This window comes from Enhydra lutris, unplaced genomic scaffold (genome assembly GCF_002288905.1).
Source record: "Enhydra lutris kenyoni isolate GAN:26980312 unplaced genomic scaffold, ASM228890v2 scaffoldscaffold59, whole genome shotgun sequence".
In the NCBI taxonomy this organism is placed as follows: domain Eukaryota; kingdom Metazoa; phylum Chordata; class Mammalia; order Carnivora; family Mustelidae; genus Enhydra; species Enhydra lutris.
Genome location: NW_019154143.1, coordinates 10,440,651 through 10,464,058, shown reverse-complemented (window position 1 = coordinate 10,464,058; position 23,408 = coordinate 10,440,651). Strand labels below are relative to the sequence as shown.

Genomic DNA, 23,408 nt, shown 5'->3' with positions numbered 1-23,408 from the left:
GTCAATCCTCAGTGGCCCGAGTTTATGATGGGCTTATTCTCTCTCTCACTCCCACCAGAGTGTTCACCAGAGTCTCCTCATCATTACGGTTTCAGCTCTGCAACCCCCCTGCAGAAGGCGGCAGCTGCCAAAGCACACCAGGTAGCTAAATCATTTATGCTGTTTGGGGAAAATGGGACCCACCCTGGGAAATGATTTTGATGGGAAAAAATAATGACTATAAGAAGAAACAAATAAATAAGAATTCTGGGTGGGGTTTCTTTTTTCCTCTCTGATGACAGCAAGGTGAGCTCAGTACTGTGGTTTAGGGAAAGAAAAAACTGATCAACCAAAAACTGAAAAGGTGTTTGGTTAGCACGCCACCGCTTGCTGGAAAGCTAAGCTGTGAGGGGCAGCCCCACCTGAGGTAAACTCGTTCATTAACTGCAGATTCATTCATAGTTTCCTAACCTCTGTGAGCCTCAGTTTCTCCACCTATCAAATAGGGACAATAATATCTTCCTAGAAAACTACAGGGTCTTTAACACAATGTCACATGTAGAGTGCTCAGCCTGACATCTAGCACACATGGGCTAGATTACAAGAAGTGGCTTACCATCATGTTGTGGGATGGTTATTGCAAGGGAATACGGTGAAGTATACAGAAGGTGTTCGACACAGAGCCCAGCACATAGGGAGCATTCAATACATGTCAGTGCTTACTCTTGCTAGGACCTTGGACATCGCTGACTATTATAGAGATTAGCATCTGGGCAGGAGGACGGGATGAACATATTCCAACAGAACCTTCGCTTGAATCCATCATTCTAATCCCTGATCCCCTCTAGCTAGCGTTTGTGGGTCGGGAAAACCCGCTAGCAAAAATTCAGATTCTAAAGGACAAACTCAGCAAAAACGAAGAACAGCTAGAGTGAGTAACCACACCTACACCTACGCCCCACATCTGCACACATATATTTTTACCCACACTCGTGTCTAGAAAGAACTTCAAAATTTACGTATTCCTTCACAGTTCTTAGGAAAACCCAATATCAAGCAAGAAACTATGAAGGAGAGTGAAATAAGTAGAGAGTTTCTTTATTCGGAGGGAGTAGGAGCTAAAGAAATGGAGACTTCTTTAGATAGAGCAGGGTTTTCGCCCTGCGGGGTATGACGCATTTATGGAGAGTATCAGTTTAGAGTCTTGACGAACTGGTTTTTATTTATGAGGACAGAAGGGAAACCAACGAAGTTCCCCACATATACTAAAGATCATAGAAGCAAGACTGTTTTGTGAAATTCTATTTGGGAGGCCACGGGAGTTTTCATGTAAGTCACAGTTAGAAACACTGCTTCGTGCCAGTAACAAGGGCTTGGTTCCTGGTAAGGAGACATCAGCACACGCAGTGCCCTCCTGCCACACAGTGCAAAGGGGAGTGCAAACAAAACTTCTCTTCCAGCCATTTACCTGAGGCAGTTGGGAAGGATGACAAAATGGTGCCCGTACTGTTCTCATAGGGGTGTCACCAGACGTCCAATTAACAAGAGCACGTAAAGTGCGTGAAGCAGTGCCTGCACATGGTAGGTGCTGAGAAAGTGCTGGCTTATATGAGACACATGAAGGCTGAGCATGTGTCCCCCTCCACTAAAGCACCTAGGCAATTGTTTGAAATCTGAGCCCCTCTGACCAGAGAGTGTACACGGAGGATGTGAGGTTGACCTCGGGAAGAAGGAGAGTCTGGTTCTGAACAGGTTTCCCACCACCCCAAACTGCAGAACAAGGGGCAGAATCCTCACCTGCGCTGAGAGGTCAAAGGTGGCTTCAGTCTGGATCCCTCTCACGTTGCTCCCGTGGCCCCTCTCGGTCATTGCAAACATCCCAGTGTATTTCTGCTCCTGGAGTTTATCAGATATTAGAAGGGAATTAGCTAGTCAGATGCTCGATCTAAATGCAGAGCTCTGATCATCAAGGATGTGGGTGAGAAAGGGAGCGGTGAGTTGGAGATATTTACAAGCGTTGAGCCTGGGGGCTGCTACTGTGACAGTTCTTTTAAAAAACAATCTGGAATCTCTCATTCAGAACAAGATTCTCCCTGACGTTAATTCTCTGGTTTACTTTCTTTCTCTGCAAACATGCGCTCACGCACACATCTAGTTACTATGAATTTTTAAGGCTCTCCATGGAAGAAAACACACCATACCTGGAGGGGCTGAAGCCACTTAGTGACATGTCCTGGGCTTCCAAGGTTCCTGACTACACCACCAAATAGCCAATAAATTATTCCACACTGAAAGCAAGAACAACATAGACCGTTGTTAGCGAGAGTTAACAATTGAATGATGAATAAAGCCCTGGCCAAACTCCATTCAAGGAGCATGTGTTCAGCTTGTCCAGCTTTACAAAAGCCCCACAAGTGGTCCAGTTTCATTCTTTTGCATGTGACTGTCTAGTTTTCCCAACACCATTTGCTGAAGAGACTGTCTTTTTTCCACTGGATATTCATTCCTCCTTTGTCAAAGATGTATTGACCACCTAATGGTGGGTTTACTTCTGGGTTTTCTGTTCTATTTCACTGCTCCACATCTCTATTTTTATGCCAGTACCATACAGACTCATAAAGAATCCTCGGAATCCTCATGACCCTGCTGATCACATTGCTAATTCCAGCCTGGGAAGATACAGTCAATCCAAATAGTGGTTTTTCCCCCCATAAATCATCTTGAAAATCAAGTTTTAAAAAAGCATTTTTCTAAAACTAAAACAGGTTGAATTCTCCACCCCCAAATCTCTCTAGCTGGTGGCTAATGCATTCTTTACAAATATATTCCTTTTCTAGATTTTAAATCCATTCCTCCTCATTAGAAAGGGGAGTGGGGAGAATATTTTATCCACATTTTGAAAACTCCCATTCACTAAATGTCATCAGTAGGAGCACTGGGTGGGTGAATGAAACTTGTTGGTTTGCAGAAACCACAGCAGTTAACAGACATGGTGTCTGTGTGACCCCTCAATCCACAGAGTCACTTAAAATGTGAGGATTTTCCCCCAAGTGCTGGGCAGTGTGTTGCCAAAGCCACATTCTCTGAAAGAGAATCTGACCCAATGGGGCTGACGCAGGGGGAGCACCTGAAGGTTCCAAGCAGATGACTGTCTGGCCTGATATAAGCTTTCAGCACATGCCTCCTGTGAGGAGGATGGACCCCAGCCCAGCCAGCAGGAAGAAGATGCCTCCTGAGCAACCACTGAGGTAAGCCAGTGAGCAGTGGTCAGACCGGGGTGGTGCGAAGCAGGGGCATTCAAGGTAGATTCTGGAGACAGAGCTGATGGGCTGGATTTGGAAGAAGAAAGCAAGGGAGAACTCTAGGTGCCACCTGATTTGGGCCTGAGCCTCCAGATGGATGAAGGTCCATTAACTGTTTAGTGGGCTCTAAGTGGGGGGTTGATTGCTGGAGGAACCAGGGAGGGGGGGATGAATTCCCTAAGACAGGGAGGCAGAAACTGAACGAAGAAGGGCACTAACCCATCACAAGGGAGCAGGGCAAAGTGTCCTCCTCAGAGAGCACTGTGTCCATTGCTACCTTCACTGCCCAGTAGGCATCCTGGCCTCTAGTCCACCTCAGCAGACAGGACCCAGACTAGTCTATTTGTTCTGAGAAAAACCAAAGAATGCAGTGGCAAGAAATTAGACAAAGGGAAGGACACCACAAAATCTCTAAATCTATATGCACCTTGCATTGTTTGTTTGGGAAAGCTCCTTCTCTCCTTTCTCACTCGTCTGGAGGATGGGAAGGACAGCTACCTCGTGTACATGAGGTCATGAGCACAACATGCCCAGTGACAGCTGGCAGTAGCCTCTGGAGGCCACAGTCAGATCTACCTGGGGACTGGGAACTGCTGTCAGGACAGGCTGAAGAGGTTCAAGGATGGGGCCTCTTAACTTCCAAATGGTGACTAGCAAGAAAGATGTCCCAACATGGCAGGGAAAGCTAAGGGGCTGGAGCTGGAACACAGGTCAATTTCACCTCAATCCACTGACTGAGCCACTACCTAGGAGACTGCCAGGAAAGGGTCTGGGCCACATCTTAGGGGGTACCATCCCAGCCACTTACCAAGCTCCTGCTACATGTCAGCTATAACATATAGCTTCTCATAGGCATCATCAATTTAAATCTGACCGCAGCCCATGAATGGACATTAGCAGCACCGTCTTCACAGAAGAGAAAACAAAGGTCACCCATTATGAGCTTAGATGTAAAAGGAATGTGCATGAACTTTGACTGTGAAGTCCTAGAGACAGGAAGTAAACCCACGTCATTCTGTCTCCATGCCACCATGTACCAGGCAGGTCTGTCATGCATGCCAGGAAGTCTGCCATGGCTGTGATGGGCCAGGCCCTTCCTACACCATAGTCCAACTGTGGGTCCCCTGAAGAATCTTCAAGTGCATTCAGACTCTCTTCTCTTTTCATTCCAAGAGCAAATGGAACACACTGAAGCACTGCTGGTTTCTGAGACAATGGTGGCCCCAGAAAGGATAGTGCTATGGACTGCATTGTGTTCCCCCCAAAATGCATACACTGAAGCCTTAACCCTCAGTGTGTTGGTGTTAAGATATGGGGTCTTTGGGAACTAATTAAATTTAAATGAGGTCATGCGTGGAACATTCACGATGGGATTAGTGCCCTTATAAGAGATACCAGAGAGTGTTCTCTCTTTCTGTCTGTCTCTCTCTGCCCAGTCCCAGCGTGGGGACACAGCAAGAAGGCAACCATCTACAGGAAGAGAGTCCTCACCAGGAATTCCATCAGCTGGACCTTGATCTCACCAGCCTCCAGAACTGTGAGAAAATGAATTTCTGTTATTTAAGCCACATGAACTATAGTATTTTATCATGGCATCCCAAGCAAGCTAAGACAGATAATAGGGAGGTTCAGATAGAGAAAAAGAGGAACAGTCATGGGGAAGAAGAAAAGGAAGCATGTCACATTTCTTTGGGTCCTAGAGTCCTTCGAGAATGCATCAGCGTGTCTGGTAGAAGACCTCGGGCAGGCTCCCAAGCTAAAGCAGGGATTCAAAGCCCTTAGTAAAGGAAGTCTTTCCCTGGCACCTCTCACTTTTCCACCCCACCCCCCACCCCCAACCTCATCGTGAGTCATTCTCAGAGCCAGACCCTGGTCCTGCCACCACTTGGCTATGTTAGTCCAACTATGTTTGTCTAAAGGACTCAGGGACACCCAGAGCTTTTGAAGAACACAGATGTGGAGAGAGAGAGCAAAGGAGCCCAGGACTGCGGGGCACAGATGACTTAAACAAACTGCCAACACTTCCTCGTGTGCAGGTATAAAAGGAAAGTAGGTAGAGGCTACCAGAACCCTGTGGGCTGGCAGTGAGGTCTGGGGATGCCCTGACCCACCCAGGGCTCACAGGAACTGGTCTAATCACACCACATCTCCTTCCACTGCCCACAGAAAGATAGACATGGCCCCTCTGGGCTGGACTCAGGAGGACCATCCACACATTCCTCTAACTGTCTGGGCTATTCAAGCACAAGATAAACAAGTCCTCTGCAATGAATGATGTGTGGGAAAGCAAACAGCGCTCAAGATAACTTGTGTTAAATTTTTTAAATTTTTTTTAATTGCAGTACAATGCATTTAACATAAAGTTTGCATTTTAGCCATTATTAAGTACAATTCAATGGTATGAATGAGATTCATACTGTTGTGCAACCATCACCACTATCTATCTCCAAAACCTTTCATCACCCCTAAACAGGAACTCTGTGCCCTGCTGCCCCTCCCCATCCTCCTGCTCCTCCAGCCTCTCGCAACCCATCATCTGCTTTCTGTCTCTATGAATTTGCCTCTTCGGGAAATTTCATGTAAGTGGCATCATACAACATCTGTCCTGTTGTGTCTGGCTTATTTCACTTAGTGTCATGTTTTCAAAGTTCATCCATGTTGTAACATGTACCAAAACGTCATTCGTTTTGATAGCTGGATGATACTCCATCATATGTATATGTATTTTGTTTAACCATTCATCTGTTGACACACACTTGGTTTGTTTCCACCCTTTAGCTATTGTGAATAATGCTGCAATGAACAGTGGCACACAAGTATCTGTTTGAGTCCCTGTTTTCCATTTTGGGGGGGAATATACCTAGGAATGGATTTCCTGAGTCATAGGGTAATTCTACGTTTAACCTTTCTAGTAAGACCTGTTTTGATTCTATGTATTCATTTAATTCTCTTGTATTGATACTATACAAGAGGATGATAGTCTTCAAAAGGTTTGCCCTCTAGTGGTGCTAAGAGACATAGAGCAATTAGACACATGAATAAATACAAAAGATCAAAGTAGGTACATACTTGTGACAGACAACTGAAAGATACAAAGACAGATAACAAGTGGATAGGATTTCAACTGCAGGCTTGAGGGAGGCCTGTGGGGAGGACAGTTGGGCTGGGACTTGAAGAATGAGCAGATGTCAGGCAGGTGAAGGAGGGGAAAAAATCCATTCTATGGTGATGGCAAGAGTGGCCCAAAGGTGGATGAGAAGAATGAAAGAAGGCCAGTATGTCAGGTCTCCTAGGGAGGAAGACAAAGTGAGACAGAAGGTATCTGGAGAAGTGAGAAGGGCCAAACCACACAAGAACACATGGGCCATTTAAAAAAATAGGAAGACTTCTCTAAAGCATAAAGAGAAGTTTAAAGCAGAAAAGTGATATGATCAGAGAAGCAATTTTAAAGACCTTACTTCTTTCCTTCTTTTTAAAAAAAGATTTATTTATTTGAGAGAGAGAGCATGGAACAGGGGGAGAGGGAAAGGGAGAGAAAGAATCTCCAGCAGATCCCTACTGAGCACAGAGCCTGAGACAGGGATCAATCCCATGACCCTGAGCTTGACAACCTGAACCAAAATCAAGAGTCAGCCCTGTGACTGAACTGCCCAGGCGCCCAAAGACCTATTTCGTTATATCTATTCATATTTTCTTCTAGGATACTCAGGAGCAAAACTTTTTTGAGAGCTTTTATTTCAGACACAAATAATGAATCATGGAACACTACATCAAAAACTAATGATGTCCTCCTGTATGGTGACTAATATAACAAAATTCAAAAAAAAATCTTTTTATTTTGGAAAATTTCAACCAAAATACAAGAATATAACGAACTCAACACTGACCAGCTCATGATCCATTTTACTTTTTCCCCCAATCCACTTTCCCATTCTATACCCCAAGTTTATCCTAGACATCCTGTCATTTCATCCCTAATACGTCCCATACACCCATAAAAGATAATGAGACTTTCTAAAAATGCAACCCTAAAACCATTGCCTACCTAAAAATAGAATAATTTTTAATATCACCAAATATTCAATATTTCCCACTGACACATAATTTTTCTTTAAAGTTTGTTTGAACCAGAATCTTAATAATGTCCAACCACGCATGTGGTTGAAATGTTTCTTAAGTCTGCTTTAAACCGCAAGCTGCTCCTCCCTTATTCATTCAAACATTCCCTGTGCAATTCTAGGCACTAGGGTCAGTGCAAGACCCTAAAGATGCTGAGGGGAGGGCTCCCCACCTAGAACGCTGGAACACCCTGCAGGGATTTCCGCATGGTCACAGCCCTCCACAGGCTTGCTGAAAAGAAAGAGGTAGAGAGCGATATGGAAAAAACACAAACTGAGGATCATGAGTCTAGACCAGTGACCTCTAGAACTTCTGAGAAGGGAATCTATTTGTTGCATCTCAGCTGAATTTCTTCCGTCTGGAAGCCACAACCAACCCAACTAGGAGGGAAGAGACCTTGCCTGGCTGAAATCACAGGGAAGACAGTCTCCCCCAGAGGACCTACTGGTGGGTGCCTTTACCACCGATGAACTCACAGTCTTCTTTGTTTTTAACCCCTACCCATTTTTTTTAAAGATTTTATTTATTTATTTGACAGGCAGAGATCACAAGTAGGCAGAGAGGCAGGCAGAGAGAGAGAGGAGGAAGCAGGCTCCCTGCTGAGCAGAGAGCCCGATGCAGGGCTCGATCCCAGGACCCTGAGATCATGACCTGAGCCGAAGGCAGAGGCTTTAACCCACTGAGCCACCCAGGTGCCCCAATCCCTACCCATTTTTAAACGTCTACAAGGCAAAAACTAAAATAACTGCCATTTTGGACTCACCAACGACTGACGTGGCTTTTCTGTCTGATCAGTCTCTCTTTGTATTCTAGTTATTTCTCCCCTTTGGGGTATCAGGACTGAATGTTTGGATGCAGGCCCTTATTTTGAGGCACAGTGGTGTCCAGGGAGAGAAAGGAGAGCATATGCAGCCCCACAAAAATGGCCCTCCACTGGGGACTTAGGGTACCATGAGGAACCATGGCCATCACACCTGTTAAGGACTATTTTGTTCACCATTCTTGGTGAGCTGGGACACACAAAGCGAGCCCACGATGCCATGCCATTTTACACCCATATGAACAGCAAAAATGGAGAAGGCTAAGAAGTCCCAGTGCTGTTGCATATTCACACAAAGGAATATGAGAAAATGAATGAACTTCCATCCATGTATCATTCTCAAAATGGTGACACTGTAGAGAATAGATTAATGGTGGCCAAAGAACAGGAACAGGGTGGGGACTGGGTGCAACTGTAAATGCGTAGCCCTGTAAGTTTCTTTGCAGTGATGAAACAGTCCTCCATCTTGATTGTGATGGGGTTGCGTGGATCCATATATGGGACCAACTGCATAGAACTGCACACAAACACACACACACACCAACTTCATAGAACTACACACACACACACACACACACACACACCCCAACTTCACAGAACTACACACACACACACACACACACACGCACACACACACTGGGGTGTATGTACAAGCTAGTGAAATCTGAAGAAGGCCTGTAGTCTAGTACTGTCCTAGAACAGTATGGTAGCAGTAGTGATTTCCTGCTTTTACATTGGTTTACAGCAGAGGGAAACTGGGAGAAGAGTTCATATAACTCTACGTACTATTCTTGTAACTTTCTGTGAGTATTACTATCTCAAAATTAAAAAATTAAAAAAAAACAAGTACAGAGGCTGTGGCATGCCACAATACAGACTGATCTTTTTTTTTTTTTAAGATTTATTTACTTAGAGAGAGATAGAGAGTGAGAGAGAGAGAGAGAAAGTGCACGAGCCAGGGGAGGGGCAGAAAAGCAGGCTCCCCACTGAGCAGGGAGCCCTATGTGGGATTCAGTCTCAGGACTCTGGGATCATGACCTGAGCTGAAGGCAGATGCTTAACCGCCTGAGTCATCCAGGCGCCCAACACAGACTGATCTTAGTGATCATATTTAAGAGAAGAAAATAAATCATGAAGGACTATGAGGCTTTTTCTAAAATTAAAACAAATGAAAATAATTGTTTGACAGTGCAGTACAACTACACAAAAAGAAAAGCCAAGAACAAACAAGCACAAGGCTGAATATCATGGTTAAAGAGGAAGTCAGGGGCATGGGCTGTCAGGTGTACCATTTTACACACATCTATTCCAGTAACAGACGGATACCTGTGGGGTTCTACTTTGTGCTCCTTGCCGTTCAAAACTAAGTAGCAGCTCATGAAGGGCAGGGTCCCCAGAGCCTCTCACCTTTACTCCTGTGGCCATGTCTGCTATGGAGAGGACTTCTCCTATGACCAGGCTTCGACTGACAAAATTCTTTGTTTTCTCTGCCTGCAAACATGACAGACCCAATGTCAAGGTTTCCTTAGGGTTTTTAAAATTAAGTTAACATTTTAATTTAATTTAACATCTTTATAACAAACGCAAGTAACTTTTATAATAAAGATTCACCACAATAAAAACCTTTTTGAGATTATAAATTCTCCCACGACCCTACTGAAATAAATGTTTTCATCCAGGCAATTTTAACATGGCCTTCCAGTCTCTGGCCACCTAGGAGGAGAATCAACTGCATCCCCACAGAGGGCAGGCTGCTGACAGACTCCCTCAGGTCTTGTGCTTCCTTAACCAAGTTTGTCCCTCGTGGGTCCCCGGAGCCTGACGCCCTCCATGCTTCTCCCTAGCAACGACGGTTCTGCCTAGCAACTGGGGTCTGCGATGTCTCCACTTGGGGTGGCCCAAAGCTCCCACCAACAGGGAACACCTGGCTCTGGTTCCCGCGACAACCTTGGTGGGAAGACAGAGGATCTGGAAGGTTTGGGATCATTGTGGACGCAGGAAAAGCAGTATTCTTCACTTTCCTTTCCAACCATAGATCATCTGGGGGCTTGGATATATTAAACACCATGAGGTCCTGGTACCCCTTCACTGCCCTCTTCTCTGTCCCCGTATGCAACAGCCACAAATCCCAAAGCAACGTGAGCATATGCTTCACCAGCGAGAAATGAGGCTATTTTATTTGTAAAATTCAGAGGCAGGCGGCATTTCCTTAGAAGGTGGTGGGCCCTGGAGTGCACAGATTGCAATCATCTGCTGTTGGAATTAATGCTAGTCTTCCTTACTCTCCAGTCTCTTCTGAGACCCACGCAACAAAGCTGGTGCTTGTTGCCCTTGTGTACATGCATGTGTAAATGTGTGGTGTGTGCACACGTGTGTGTGTGTGTGTGTGTGTGTGTGTGTGTGTGTGTGTGCACGCATGCGCAATTGTGTGGACCTGTGCCTGAAAACTATCCCACTTGGCATCAGGACAGTAACCATGGTTCCTAAGGTGACTCTCAGTTTCCACGATGACTTAAGCCCTTTCTCCCAAACGGACTATGTTTTCCCCTCTTGTAGGTTTTTACAATGTTTCTTTCAAGCATTATTAATTTTATCAAACAGCACACTGTCAAGATTTATGACTCTTATGGTGGCTCCAACCCAATGCATCTTGTATTGATTATTTCTTAAAATAACTTCAGCTTGAGCATGAACTATTGCATGGCTCCTGCTTCAGCTCACACTAGAGAGTTAGTTACCAGCAAATAATTAAAAAAAAAAAAAAAAAAAAACTGTAGCGGTTATTTGCAGACATTTTTAGAGAGCCCATGTATCCTTTATCCTGTCGATCCTAGCAACATCCATGAAAAGCGAAGCAAGAAAGGAAGTACAGACCCCATGTAACAGAAGAGTCTAGACTCGGGAGGTCAAAAGACTTGTCCAACCAGGATCACCTAGTAAGTGGAAAAGCAAGGCCAGAAACGAGATCTTCAGATTCCTCATACAGACATCTTGCCCCCACCCCTCACTATGAAGCTTATAGAAGCCCCAGGACCCTGGGTGGCCCAGACTTTATTGCCAGTGCACCCCTATTTTGTACCACCGGCCTCATCCCCAGAGGGCACTTGACATCAACATACCCCAGCGCCCAAGAGAACTTCCTGAGAGTCATCCCATCCTACATCATTACAACAAACCCTTCATTACCTTAAACCACCTGCTCTGTTGTGGCCAAACCTAAACCATCAGGAGCAAGTAAATCCCTCAGAACCCCCAGCTGGTCACAGTTTTCTTCATATTTCATTCCCTCCATTTATATGGTTGATGCAAGAGCATGCCTTTGTCATTAATGCTGTCCAACTGTGGTCATTTTTACTCACCACTTTGAAATAAATTCAATCACATTTGCTAAAGAATCAACCACAAACTTAGCTATCTCAGTGCATTATGAATTATTTATGATGATTATTTTCATTCCCTAGTCTCTGCACGAGTCAGCAGTCTTTGCTATTAGATCTGATGGGCAATGCCAATATGAGTTTGCCGTTAATCCTCTGATGGTGATTTAAGCCTTCATTTGGAATGGTCTATTTTAAGAAGTCAAGCGAAAGTTCCAGAACTAAGACGAGGCTTAATTTGATGGACTGCTTTACTGGCATATATTTTTAATATCTTCTCCACATAAATTCTCTCTTTTTTTTTTCAATTTTTTCATTTCTGATTCATTAATTGTTCTTAATTAAAGAATGTCTAATACAAGTTTCCCTTCTCATTCAACTGACAACATAATGAATTGTCTGTACTGATAATGATCAATAAATAATCAACATGTGTTTCTTGGGGCACCTGGGTGGCTTAGTGGGTTAAAGCCTCTGCCTTTGGCTCAGGTCATGATCCCAGAATCCTGGGATCGAGCCCCACATCGGGCTCTCTGCTCAGCAGGGAGCCTGCTTCCCTTTCTCTCTCTCTGCCTGCCCCTCTGTCTACTTGTAATCTCTGTCAAATAAATAAATAAAATCTTAAAAAATGTGTTTCTTGACATACATTTTTATAGTATTTCTACATATCCATAGCTGCCTCGTTTAGACTTGATATATTCAAACCAAACTCAATTCCCATGTCAGAATGTTAGTTTGCATTAATTCTAAATGATAATGATTCCATAAATGTATGAAGAATACACTCAAGCTTTATTTTATCCTAAATTGCGCCCCATGCTATTTACATTTCTGCATAATAGATCATCTCAAACAGAAGGAAGGTAGTTCTCCCTAAAATACACCCCCCGTTTCATTAGAGAGCACTCCATGTATCAGACCTTTGTGATGCAATATTCTGTTACAAATCAAGTTCTACAAAAATGTGTGTTTTTTGTTTTATAAGCCCAGAGAGTCTCTACAAGTCATATATTCTTCAACTAAAATCATCTTTACTCAGCACCACTTGAGCCGTCTTTTCTCTGATATTAAAAGACCCTCACCGGGACGCCTGGGTGGCTCAGTTGGTTAAGCAGCTGCCTTCGGCTCAGGTCATGATCCCAGCGTCCTGGGATCGAGTCCCACATCGGGCTCCTTGCTCATCGGGGAGCCTGCTTCTCCTTCTGCCTCTGCCTGCCATTCTGTCTGCCTGTGCTTGCTCTCTCTCCCTCTCTCTCTCTGACAAATAAATAAATAAAAAATCTAAAAAAATAAATAAATAAATAAAAAACAAAAATAAAAGACCCTCACCACCCCCTTTGTAACCTGTCTGCAGTCCCAGCCAAGGGTACTGGACGGAAAGAGTTTCCCGATCTTAGTTTTTTATTATCAGTTCCCAAACTGGCATATTTGCTTCTTCTACCTTCTGGTTTCAATTTTCTATTTTGGTTATGTTTTCTCAGTCTTATTGAATACATGTCCTTTGTTATAATGAATCCTGAATTATTTTAGAAAGAAAAGGGACAGAGTAAAATATATAAATAAAATAAGTAAATGGGCTTCAGGGACCAAGTCATCTCAGGCCAGCCTAACTAAGACTCTTGCCTACTGAGCTAACCAGTCCTTGACCCTCCCTTGAAAAGAGATCTCAAGTTGAGCCACTTAATACATCTCCCACCACCATCTTGTGCCTGTACTATTAGGACAGTCTCCCTGCTGGCTTCCCTGCTTCTACTCTGCCCCAAATATCAGGCATTATGATCTTTTTTATTATTATTATTAAGCTGAAACTTACATAGAGTGAAATGCACAGAGCTTGAGCACATGAGTTCTGATCAATTACCTACCGGTGTAAACATCACCCCAATTAAGATTATAGAACGTTCCTGTCTCCCCCTAGAAAGTGCCCTCGAGCCCCTTTTCAGAGTCCCCACCCCTACAGGCAACCTCTGTTCTTGTATTATCATCATCCATTAACTTCGCCCGTTCTTTAATTTACATAAACTGAATCACACAGAATGTAGGTTTTTGCATCTGCCTTCTTCCATGGCAGATGGAAATAAGGCATCTGTGTGGATTTGTGTGTCAGTAGTTCTTCCTCATGACTCAGTAGTTTTCCATCTATGAATAATCCACAGTTTGTCCAATCTCTTACTGAACATTTGTATTCTTTCCAGTCTGGGGTTATTAGGAGTAAAGCTGATATATACATTCATGTAAAAGTTTTTTTGTGGACATGTGTTCCCATTTCTCTCCAGTAAATTCCCAGGGGTGCCACTGCTGGGTTAAAGGGTAGGTTTGTGTTTAATATTGTAAGGAACCACCAAACAGTTTTTCAAGTGGCTATACCATTTTACACTGCTATCGACAACATGGGAGACTTCTGGTTTCTCTGCATCCTTGTCAGTCCTATGCATCTTTTCCATTTTTAGCTATTCTGGAGGAGTGTAATGTCATCACATTATGGTTTAAATATGCACCCGTCAGATGATTAAAGATCCTGAGCACATCTGTCTATGCTTATTAGCCAGTTACATACATCTATGAAGTGTCTGTTCAGGTCTTTTGCCCATTTTTTAGATTGAGTTTGTCCTTTTATCTCTGAGCTCTAGGAATTCTTTATATATTCTGGGTACAAATCCTTCATATCTCAACACAGTTTTTTTCAGATAAATACATTGCCAATACTTGTTCCTAGTTTATGGATTGCCTTTTTATTCTTTTAATGATGTCTTTTGATGAAAAATAGTTTTTGATTTTGATAAAGACCAATTTATCAGTTTTTTTCTTTGATATGTTTAGCATTTTGGGGGGTCCTCTCTAAAAAACTCTGCCCATCCTAGAGTCAGAATGTCATTCTCCTTTGTTCTTCTACAAACTTTGTAATTTTAGAACTTATGTTTATATACATAATACATCTCAAATTATTTTTGCATGTATTATGAGATAAGGATCAAGGTTAATTTTTTTTCTATATATTTATCTACTTGTTCCAGAACCATTCATTGAAAAGACTTTTTTCCCCACTGAGTTGCCTTGGCAACATTGTTAAAAAATCAATTGATCATATATGTATGGGTTTATTTCAGGACTCTCCATAATGTCCCATTCATCTATTTGTCTGTCCTTATGCCAAACTTGAGTAGCTTTATAGTAAGTCTTGAAATCAAGCAGTGAAAGTCCTCCAAATACATCCTTTTTCAGAACTGCTTTAACAATTCCAGGTCTTTTGCATTTCCATGTATGTTTTTTTGAATCAACTTGTAAATTTCGATCAAGGCATGATAATATTTTAAAAATAAGCATCATGCTGTGCTTCCCCTCTCCTTCTCCCACAACCCCACCCTTCCATAGTGAAAACTCTCCAATGACTCCAGTTAATTTTGCAAGAAAATCCAAACTCCTAACCATGGCCTCCACACCATCTTTTCTTACTCTCTGGTGTTTCCTTATTCTCTGCTGATCCTCTGCCGGGGCCACATAGTAGGACACCTGAACAGAGTGCTTGCTGGGAGAAGTCTGTAACAAAGATTAGATGTAGGGGCGCCTGGGTGGCTCAGTGGGTTAAAGCCTCTGCCTTCGGCTCGGGTCATGATCTCAGGGTCCTGGGATCGAGCCCCGCATTGGGCTCTCTGCTCCGCAGGGAGCCTGCTTCCTCCCCTCTCTCTCTGCCTGCCTCTATGCCTACTTGTGATATCTCTCTCTCTGTCAAATAAATAAAATCTTTAAAAAAAAAAAAAACAAAAAAAAAAAAACAAAGATTAGATGTAGCTATTACACTTCTGGTCGCCCCAAGGGCCTTGACCATTCCAGGAAAGTCCAATATCAGGAACAATGAAAGGTGACATTCCCATGGCTCTATCTAAGGATATTTTTCTCCCTTCACAACATCAGTGTAGTATTCTGACAGTTTGGGATATTCCAAATTCTTGCCTTAAATTTAATACCTCTTCCCTTGGGAGCTCATGCTTCCTACCAAATTCCTAGCTGCTTTGGAAGTTTTTTTGATTACTAGCATAATCATATAATTTATCAGTATTGACAACATGTAATGATCAATGTATCATACTGATGAGCACCTTAATGCATGAGCTTACCTTTAGGTTAATGGAAAGTGCATTATTTTACACTAATTTTAACATAAAAGGGTTTTCTACATATAAGATCATGTTATCAGTGAAGAGAGACAGTTTTACTTCTTTTCCAATTTATCATGTTTGATTTTTTAAGTGTTTTCAGTCATTTTATTATTCACTATGTTTGATTTTTATTGGCAGCATCAACAACCATCTGATGTACCATAAATTTACTTGTTCATTATTTCATTGTCTGCCTCATCCAAAACTAATATATAAACTCCATAAAAACAGGTATGTTTGCCTACTTTATTCACTGCCTCTTGACCAATGCCTGGCTCATTGTAGGTGTTCGATAAATGGTTGTAAAATGAATGAATCGTCTCACCTGGCACATAGAAGGGACTTAGCAAATTATAGTAAGTAATAATTATGGTTATTTTTAACCTAATATTTCACTGTAAGAATAATAACTAAACCTCAAAATAAGAAGTTTTCATTAAGCCAAATCGTTTACAGTGCAGTAAACGAAGAACACCAGGATTCCGGGTACCCCAGAGTCCATCCCTGAGTGGATCCCAACTCACTCCCTGGCATGCTCTTTCAAGTAATTCCTGCGGCCATCATAGATGATAAATCAGTTCAGTTGCCAATCTACACAGAGGGACTTCTGTAAACAGGCCACTCTGTCCTGTCATCTCTGTTCCAGTCCTCCACGGCATCCCTTGTGGCCAGAGCTGGCCTGGCCAGAGTGCTGGCCAAGTGGCCAGGGTCCAAGTCTGTAGAGCTGGAGCTGGGACAGGGACTCCTGCCAAAGGCAACATATAAGACAGAGCCAGGGGTAGCCTGTCACAGCCTGCTAGGAAAAGCCTGGGTTCCAGTACAAACAGAAGCCAGAGGGCCAAGGGCAGAACCAAGGCTAGGGTGTTAGAGCCAAGAGCTCAAAGTAGGTTGGGAACCAGTACTGGGATGGGGCAGGGGAGGTTATAGTTGTGGTTATGGTCATGGTCTGCAGGACCAATCAGGGCTGGCACTGGTTTGTGTGGGCAGCAGAGCGGGCCTGGGTGAGATGAACTGGAGTAAAACGGGGCTAGTGGCAGAGGAGACATCCTCACCTTCTTGGCACATTCTCTACTGAGCTCATTCTACGCAACACACCCGTGGCTTCCATGTAGTTTCCCGGGAAAGGCTGTTCCTTTTTTTTTTAGAGTCTAATTAGGAATACAACCATTCTCCCCATTCCCAAATGCCTTCTTATTTATTTATTTATCAGAGAAAAAGCGAGCACAAGCAGCGGGAGCAGCAGGCACAGGGAGGGGGAGAAGCAGACTCCCCACTGAGCAGGGAACCTGATACAGGACTCGATCCCAGGACCCTGGGATCATGACCTGAGCCAAAGGCAGATGCTTAACTAACTAAGCCACCCAGGCGCCCCTCCCAAATACCTTCTAAGGTGAGTTGACCTCAGAGTCTTATTCCATTTTAGATAAGAGTACCCACCTGGTATTTCTTTAAATACAAAAACAAAAACCATCCCAAACTGAGACTAAAATTCTGATTGAAATAATAATTATAGTATAATAAATATAACATAAATGGAAAGCCACATAAAGCCATAGTATAACAAATATAAGGCTCCTGCCAGTTCCCCTTCAAGCTGATCTGAGAATGAACTTCCTGAGAAAACAGTGGATGATTCAGATCAGTGGTTCTCAAATTTTATGGTCTCTGGACCCCTTTACATTCTTCAGAATTATCAAAGATTCCAAAGAGTTTTGTTTATGCAGGCTATGTCCATAATTTACCACCCTATAATTAAAACTGAGAATTTTTAAAGTTTCACATTAAAAACAATAATACTATATCCATTACATATAAATAACATAATTCTTATGAAATATAACCATAATTTCCAAACCAAAAAACAATCAGTGAGAAGAATGACATTGTTTTACATTTTTACAAATTATTGTAGCATCTGGCTTAATGAAAGACGGCTAGACTCTCACATCTGCTTCTGCACTCCATCTGTTGCCATAGGCTGTTTTGGTTGAAGTTTATGGTGAAAATCTGGTGTCATGCACACAAAGTTGGACACCTACTTTTCAGGTAGTACCTGAATGGATCTTGGGTACCTCCAGGGGTCCTCAGACCATACTTTGAGAACCACTAGTTTAGATAACAATGCTTCCATGCCCAGCACCACTGTGGATCATGGGGATGAGGACCATCAGAGTTCAGAGTGAGAGAGAACATGATGGGGGGTGGGGGGTCACAGAATGGATGCTTCATTATTCAAATATCTACCCCCACTCCTTACTCCTGTTGGCCAGGAACAGCCTGATCCCAACTGTCTTCCTCCTGGGGAAAAGAAATGTTGGGATGGAGCATTCCTACAAGTCAGCCCTGAACAATGATTGCCAGAGACCAAATGCTGAATGGGAACAATTTGGGGTAGACGGTACAGAGTACTGGGAAGGAAGGATAGTGGAGAGCAGTACTCAAGCCAGGACAGGACACACACGGGATCACCTGGGAAATTTAAATGCTGATTTCATTGGCCTGAGCCAAAGCTCGGACAGCAGGAGTTTGGAAAGTTCTCCAGGCAACTCCAGTGTGTAGCCTGGGGCAAGAACCACCAAATGGAAGTGGACTCAGAAAGCAGGACCAGCTGAGTTTAAATCTGTGTTCCACTAGTTATATACACAGCTTACTAGCTGTATAGCCTCAGGCCAATTGCTGGTCTTCAATTTACTCATCTGTAAAATCGGAATACCATTCTGGATGTTGTGGATATTAAATGAGATCATGCATCTAAAGTTCTTAGCGCTGTGACTGGCATAGGATATGTACTCTGTGAATCTGAGCTGCTATTATTGGTTATGGTGATTTGGGTGCAGGGGGGTCAGCCTCTGTCGGCTGCAGTCTCAACAATGCCACAGAGGACGATCTCCCACCTGGTCCTCTATCTCCCCATCTCTGGAAATGCAGGGAGTCTGTGACTTCCACCACCCAGGATTTCCGCCGGGAAAGGAGAGGGCCGTTGGCTGAAGGGCACGAATGTGATATTGCTGGAAACAGGTGCAGGAAATGTCTGGGAGGTACAGTGATGTTGTTCAGTGTGTGTACACGCACACACGTGTATGTATACTCTGTAGTCAGACTCAGATATTGTTTTTTCCTTTTGAAATTATTAGAACATCTCAAATCTATTGCAGATGGCAGAGCGGAAAATGCAGAGTGGAAATATTTTAATGGCTTATTCTTGGCCCGTGGACTGTCCATGGAGACCTGGAATGAACGAGGCTCACTCCTCATTTGTCCTCGAGAACATCATCATTACACATTACACTCGGCCTTCTGCCTTGGAGTTCATCGGATCATCCACAAAAGCTAACAGCAACACGAAATGGGGGCCAGGGAAGGATGGAAAGACCTGGAACGCGCTCTGAACAGGCAGTACGGCCATGACTCAATATTTTTATTAAGAGGCAGAATGAATCATGTAACACTTCTTCTAGAATTACTGGATGTGGACAGGTCCTCCAGCTGTTTACAGAGTGGAATTTGAGAGCCTTCAAACACAGATGTGCTGCCAAGTTTCACGACCTCCACCTGAAGAGATGAGCCGGCCGCCCTGATGACCAACTCATTTAATTTCCTTCAGGTTCATTGGCTTTTGTGAGCTCACACGGAGAGAAGGGCCAAAGAGGCTGAAGTAACTCACAGAGATGAACTGGAGGGATTGTCTAGGGCCGGTCCTGCGGTTGCTTGCAGGGACTATACTCAACCATCCAGGACGGGGTCGTCCGAGCTGCCTAAGACCACAAGGGAGCCACAAAAATGGGAAGCTAATTGGATCCAGGGACCGACAGCTTCATCAGGAGCAAGATTACACAGGCTAATCCTTCAGACTCAGTGTGATAAGCAGCAATTAGTAAACTTCATTAAAGGATCAACTCTCATCTGGGTCTTAAATATGGACACTAAGTTAAATCATGAACATATTGGACTAATTAAGAGACCAGAAGACTGACCACGTGTCAAGATTTCACCTTCCAACCAGCCCCAGGACAGATGTACTGGAGGCCAGACTCATAAAGTGTCTGAAACCAAAGAGGGCTGGGGTCTTTTGTGGGTTTTCTTCTTTCTTGGTTGTATTCACAGCTCTAAATGTTCCACTGAGAGATAGTTTACTAGCTTGAAATCCACTTTGTCAAACTGCTTGGTATGAAATGATTCTTTAGGCTTTGCAAGCACCCTTCCCTGCACGATGTGGTTGTTTTCCTTCCTTCCTCTCCAGCTAAGTGTGCCTTTTGTTACCTTGGAGGTGGCCACAGTGCTTCAACAGGAGGGGCCAGAGCTCTGCCTTTTGACAAGAAGATGCTGAGTTCTGTCCTTGTCTCCTCAGTACAGCCAACCAAAATGTGGGGGGAGGCAGGGTGTGACAGGGTAGGGATCTATTCTCAAACATGGACCTCAGGCCCCCCCACTGGCTCTGATCTACATTGCACAGAGAACTAAGCCTTCAGTGGCCCCCTGAATGGGGAAGACCCCTACCCCTTCAGTCCTTAGACTGCCCCTCCACAGACTGCAGTGGGCAGGAAGAGGGCCAGGCTCCACCTCTCAGCCATCCACAAGCTGAAGCTTCTCCCCAGTTCAAGCCTCTCTCCTAGGGCTCTCACCAGGAATTCTGTTCTGTTTCATTTTATTGAATGTAACGTGTTCAGTTTAAGGAAGCCATGAAGCTGAATGAAATGGAAATTGATTTAAACTTGCCTAAAATAAATAGCTCCTAATGTTCATATCACGAAGGAGTTCTCTAATCACATACTCTTTCTTTCCTTCTTTGTTTTTAAGAGGCAGAATGAGGCTAAATTGACTAAAATAATTTAACTGAGTTTAGAATAGTAGTGTTTAGACAAAAAAGACCCCTACATTTTGGACACATCTAAATGCTTTAAAAGCTTATAAAATCAGTTCATTACCTTTCTCAGATATTTGAATTTTATGCCCCAAATTATATTTGTTTTGTGAACATATATATCATTACTTCTGCTGATTCCCCTACCCCCTAGCCTGTGATCTTGGGAGACATGAACACACCTATGGACTAAGGGAAGAAGATCAATTAGGTTATCAGAGAGTGGGGCAAAAAAAGGTGCTGAAGAAGGCATTCCCCCATACTGATGGCAATTTTCCCTGGGACAAAATAAATGGCTTCCACAAGTCACAAAAGCAAACAAAACAGAAATAAAATCTTTTTCTTTCTCTGTCTCTCTCTCACACTCATACACACATCACAACAAAGTAACAATGAAACTCACCTGGTCCTGAATCGCACGTTTTAACACAGGTAGACCCATGACAAACTTCACTCTCTGAAACGTCAAAGCTCTTATTTCATCCAGATTTAAATCATACCTGTGAAGAACAAATACAAAATGGATGTTAAAACATTGATTTGAAGACCCTCAGTAAGGCCTTTGGACCAAGGTGTCTGATGAGATAAGAAATAGATAGCTTTGCTAGGTCTCTTTACATCTCATTTGATACTGTGTGTCGAAGAAGGTCTACTGTGTAACACAGACCCTGTGTTCAATATAGCAGGGTCAAAATGGAAGGAAAGAAGGAGGGATTTCCTCACAGGGTGACCTTAAAACAAAACTCCATCATCCCCTCTGCAAGAGCAAGATTTTCATGTTTCTGAGATGAAACTGATGAGTAGCATTTGGGGGTATCGGAGAGAAGGAGTGATCTGTGTGGTACAAGGGGTGGACTGTACTGGCCATGAGGAATGCTGCCTAGAGTTTCCTTCCAGAGAATCCACCATAACCTCCAGGTGCTATACCTTGGATTTAACTGTGGCACTCACCCAGCTGACTTTGCTCTTGGGCTGCTCCCAGCTGGTGATTGAGTAGGGCAAGCTTCTGGATTAGGGCCATTACTGTCCAGTAGGCAACTTGTGCCAGCAGACCCCCCCAAAAAATGGCCCACTGAGGCTTTCTTATAACCTCACTGTGCCCTTTCTGCTCTCTCATTTCACAGAGTCAGACCTGCCTACACACATTTGGAAGTTTCTCCCACCTCCTCCAGCTCCCTCCCATCATCCTTCACAGATTTGCATGCTCCACCCCCACCCATAAGTCATTTGCTCATCTAGTCCCATCTTCCTGTCTGCTTCTCAATGAACTTAAACTGACATAGAAGGAGGGTTTCCACTCTGCCACTTAAAATGCTTAAATGCAAAAAAAAAAAAAATGCTTAAATGCAAGCATAGCCTGAGCCTGGAAGAAACCTCACTCAGGCTTGACTCCTGGCTCTGTCACTAATTGTGTGACCAGCATCAAGTGACCTGGCCTCCCAGTACCTCCGTCCTCTCATCTGTAAGATGGGAATGATAACTGCCCATGACTCAGAGGATTGTCTCCTCAAATGCTTATCCCAGTGCTTGCATATGTATAGTAAGTGCTCAAGAATATTAACCTCCATTCATACTCTTCTTCACCCCTCCTCCTTCTCAAAGGCTAGTAGTGTGTTAGATTCATATTTATAGTCTCGGCACCAACACAAGGGTCTGGCCATAGTACATCCCATTAAATGGTGATTGAACATAAATTTCTTTGTTTCCTGTAGTTTCATAACTAGATCCTAGAGACAGTGTTCTCAGGTATGTCCCAAAAAGCATGCCAACCACAGATACTGTGCAAAGATCCCTATGCAAAGTTCATTCCCAACAAGAAATAGAAACTGCATGGGTGTAGGGTCCAAGTCTTGAACATGTAGCCCCTCAGGACCAGCACAGTGTCTCACATTTAAACATTTTTCCTAAATAACCTGCAAGTCAATTGCCCCAGACAGAACAAGAACCAATTCAATCATCTTGGCTTTCTCTGGTCCATTCAGTTGTCAGGTAATAAAAAAAAATCCAAGGGGACCCCTCATTCATCCGGGAATATTTAAAAAAGGGAATCCATCCCCACCTGCAAAAAAAGAACGGACACAGAAACCCCCCCAACAGAATAATCTCGGTTATTGTTTTATTTATTTATTTATTTATCTATTTATTTATTTATTTTGTGTCATCTAGTAGACCTGATCTCAGAGCAACTAGTGCAGAATTCAGTATAAGCATTACTGCATAAAATCAGCGTTTTCCTAAGGAGAACAGAAAATAAACATTGTAGGGCGCCTGGGTGACTCAGTCATTAAGAATTTGCCTTCGACTCAGGTCATGATCCCAGGGTCCTTGGGATCAAGCCCTGTGTCAGGCTCCCTGCTCAGCAGGGAATCTGTTTCTCCCTCTCTCTCAAATAAATAAATAAATAAATCTTTTAAAAATAAATAAATAAACATTCCATTGTCAATGAAACTAGAAGTCAGGAAAGGTCTCTAGATACTAACATAGACGTAAAACTTGTCTGAGTTGATGCAGGCTTTAGTCAGGAGAAAGTGGCAGGAAGAACCAGAGCAAGAGATCACACACAGCACAAGGGCCAATTGGTGGCAACTCTCAAAAAATGCAGGCAAAAGTTCACTTTCTAAATGTAAGCTGTACACATGGAGAGGTAAAGCTTATAGTTCTGATCTGGAACAGCAAGACAGGAAAGGCAGGTAAGAAGGTAAAAGCAGGTAAGAAGGCTCGCTGGCCCCTGAGCTAGGTTCAGGGTCAGGGCAACATGCAGAGTCACATGGACAGGCTGTTGTTTGAAAGAAT

At 43.4% G+C, this 23,408-nt stretch overlaps 1 protein-coding gene across 1 annotated transcript in view; it reads right to left on the bottom strand.

The window, feature by feature from the left end:
- Positions 1-23,408, bottom strand: part of LOC111158452 (acyl-CoA oxidase like) — a 328,739-nt gene that overhangs the window by 284,521 nt on the left and 20,810 nt on the right. The window contains exons 2-5 of the mRNA XM_022520472.1: positions 21,019-21,115; positions 9,628-9,711; positions 2,181-2,267; positions 1,777-1,875 (exon numbers count right to left, since the gene is read on the bottom strand). Of these exons, the coding sequence (XP_022376180.1) occupies positions 1,777-1,875; positions 2,181-2,267; positions 9,628-9,711; positions 21,019-21,115 (367 nt within the window). The remainder of the gene's footprint in view (positions 1-1,776; positions 1,876-2,180; positions 2,268-9,627; positions 9,712-21,018; positions 21,116-23,408) is intronic.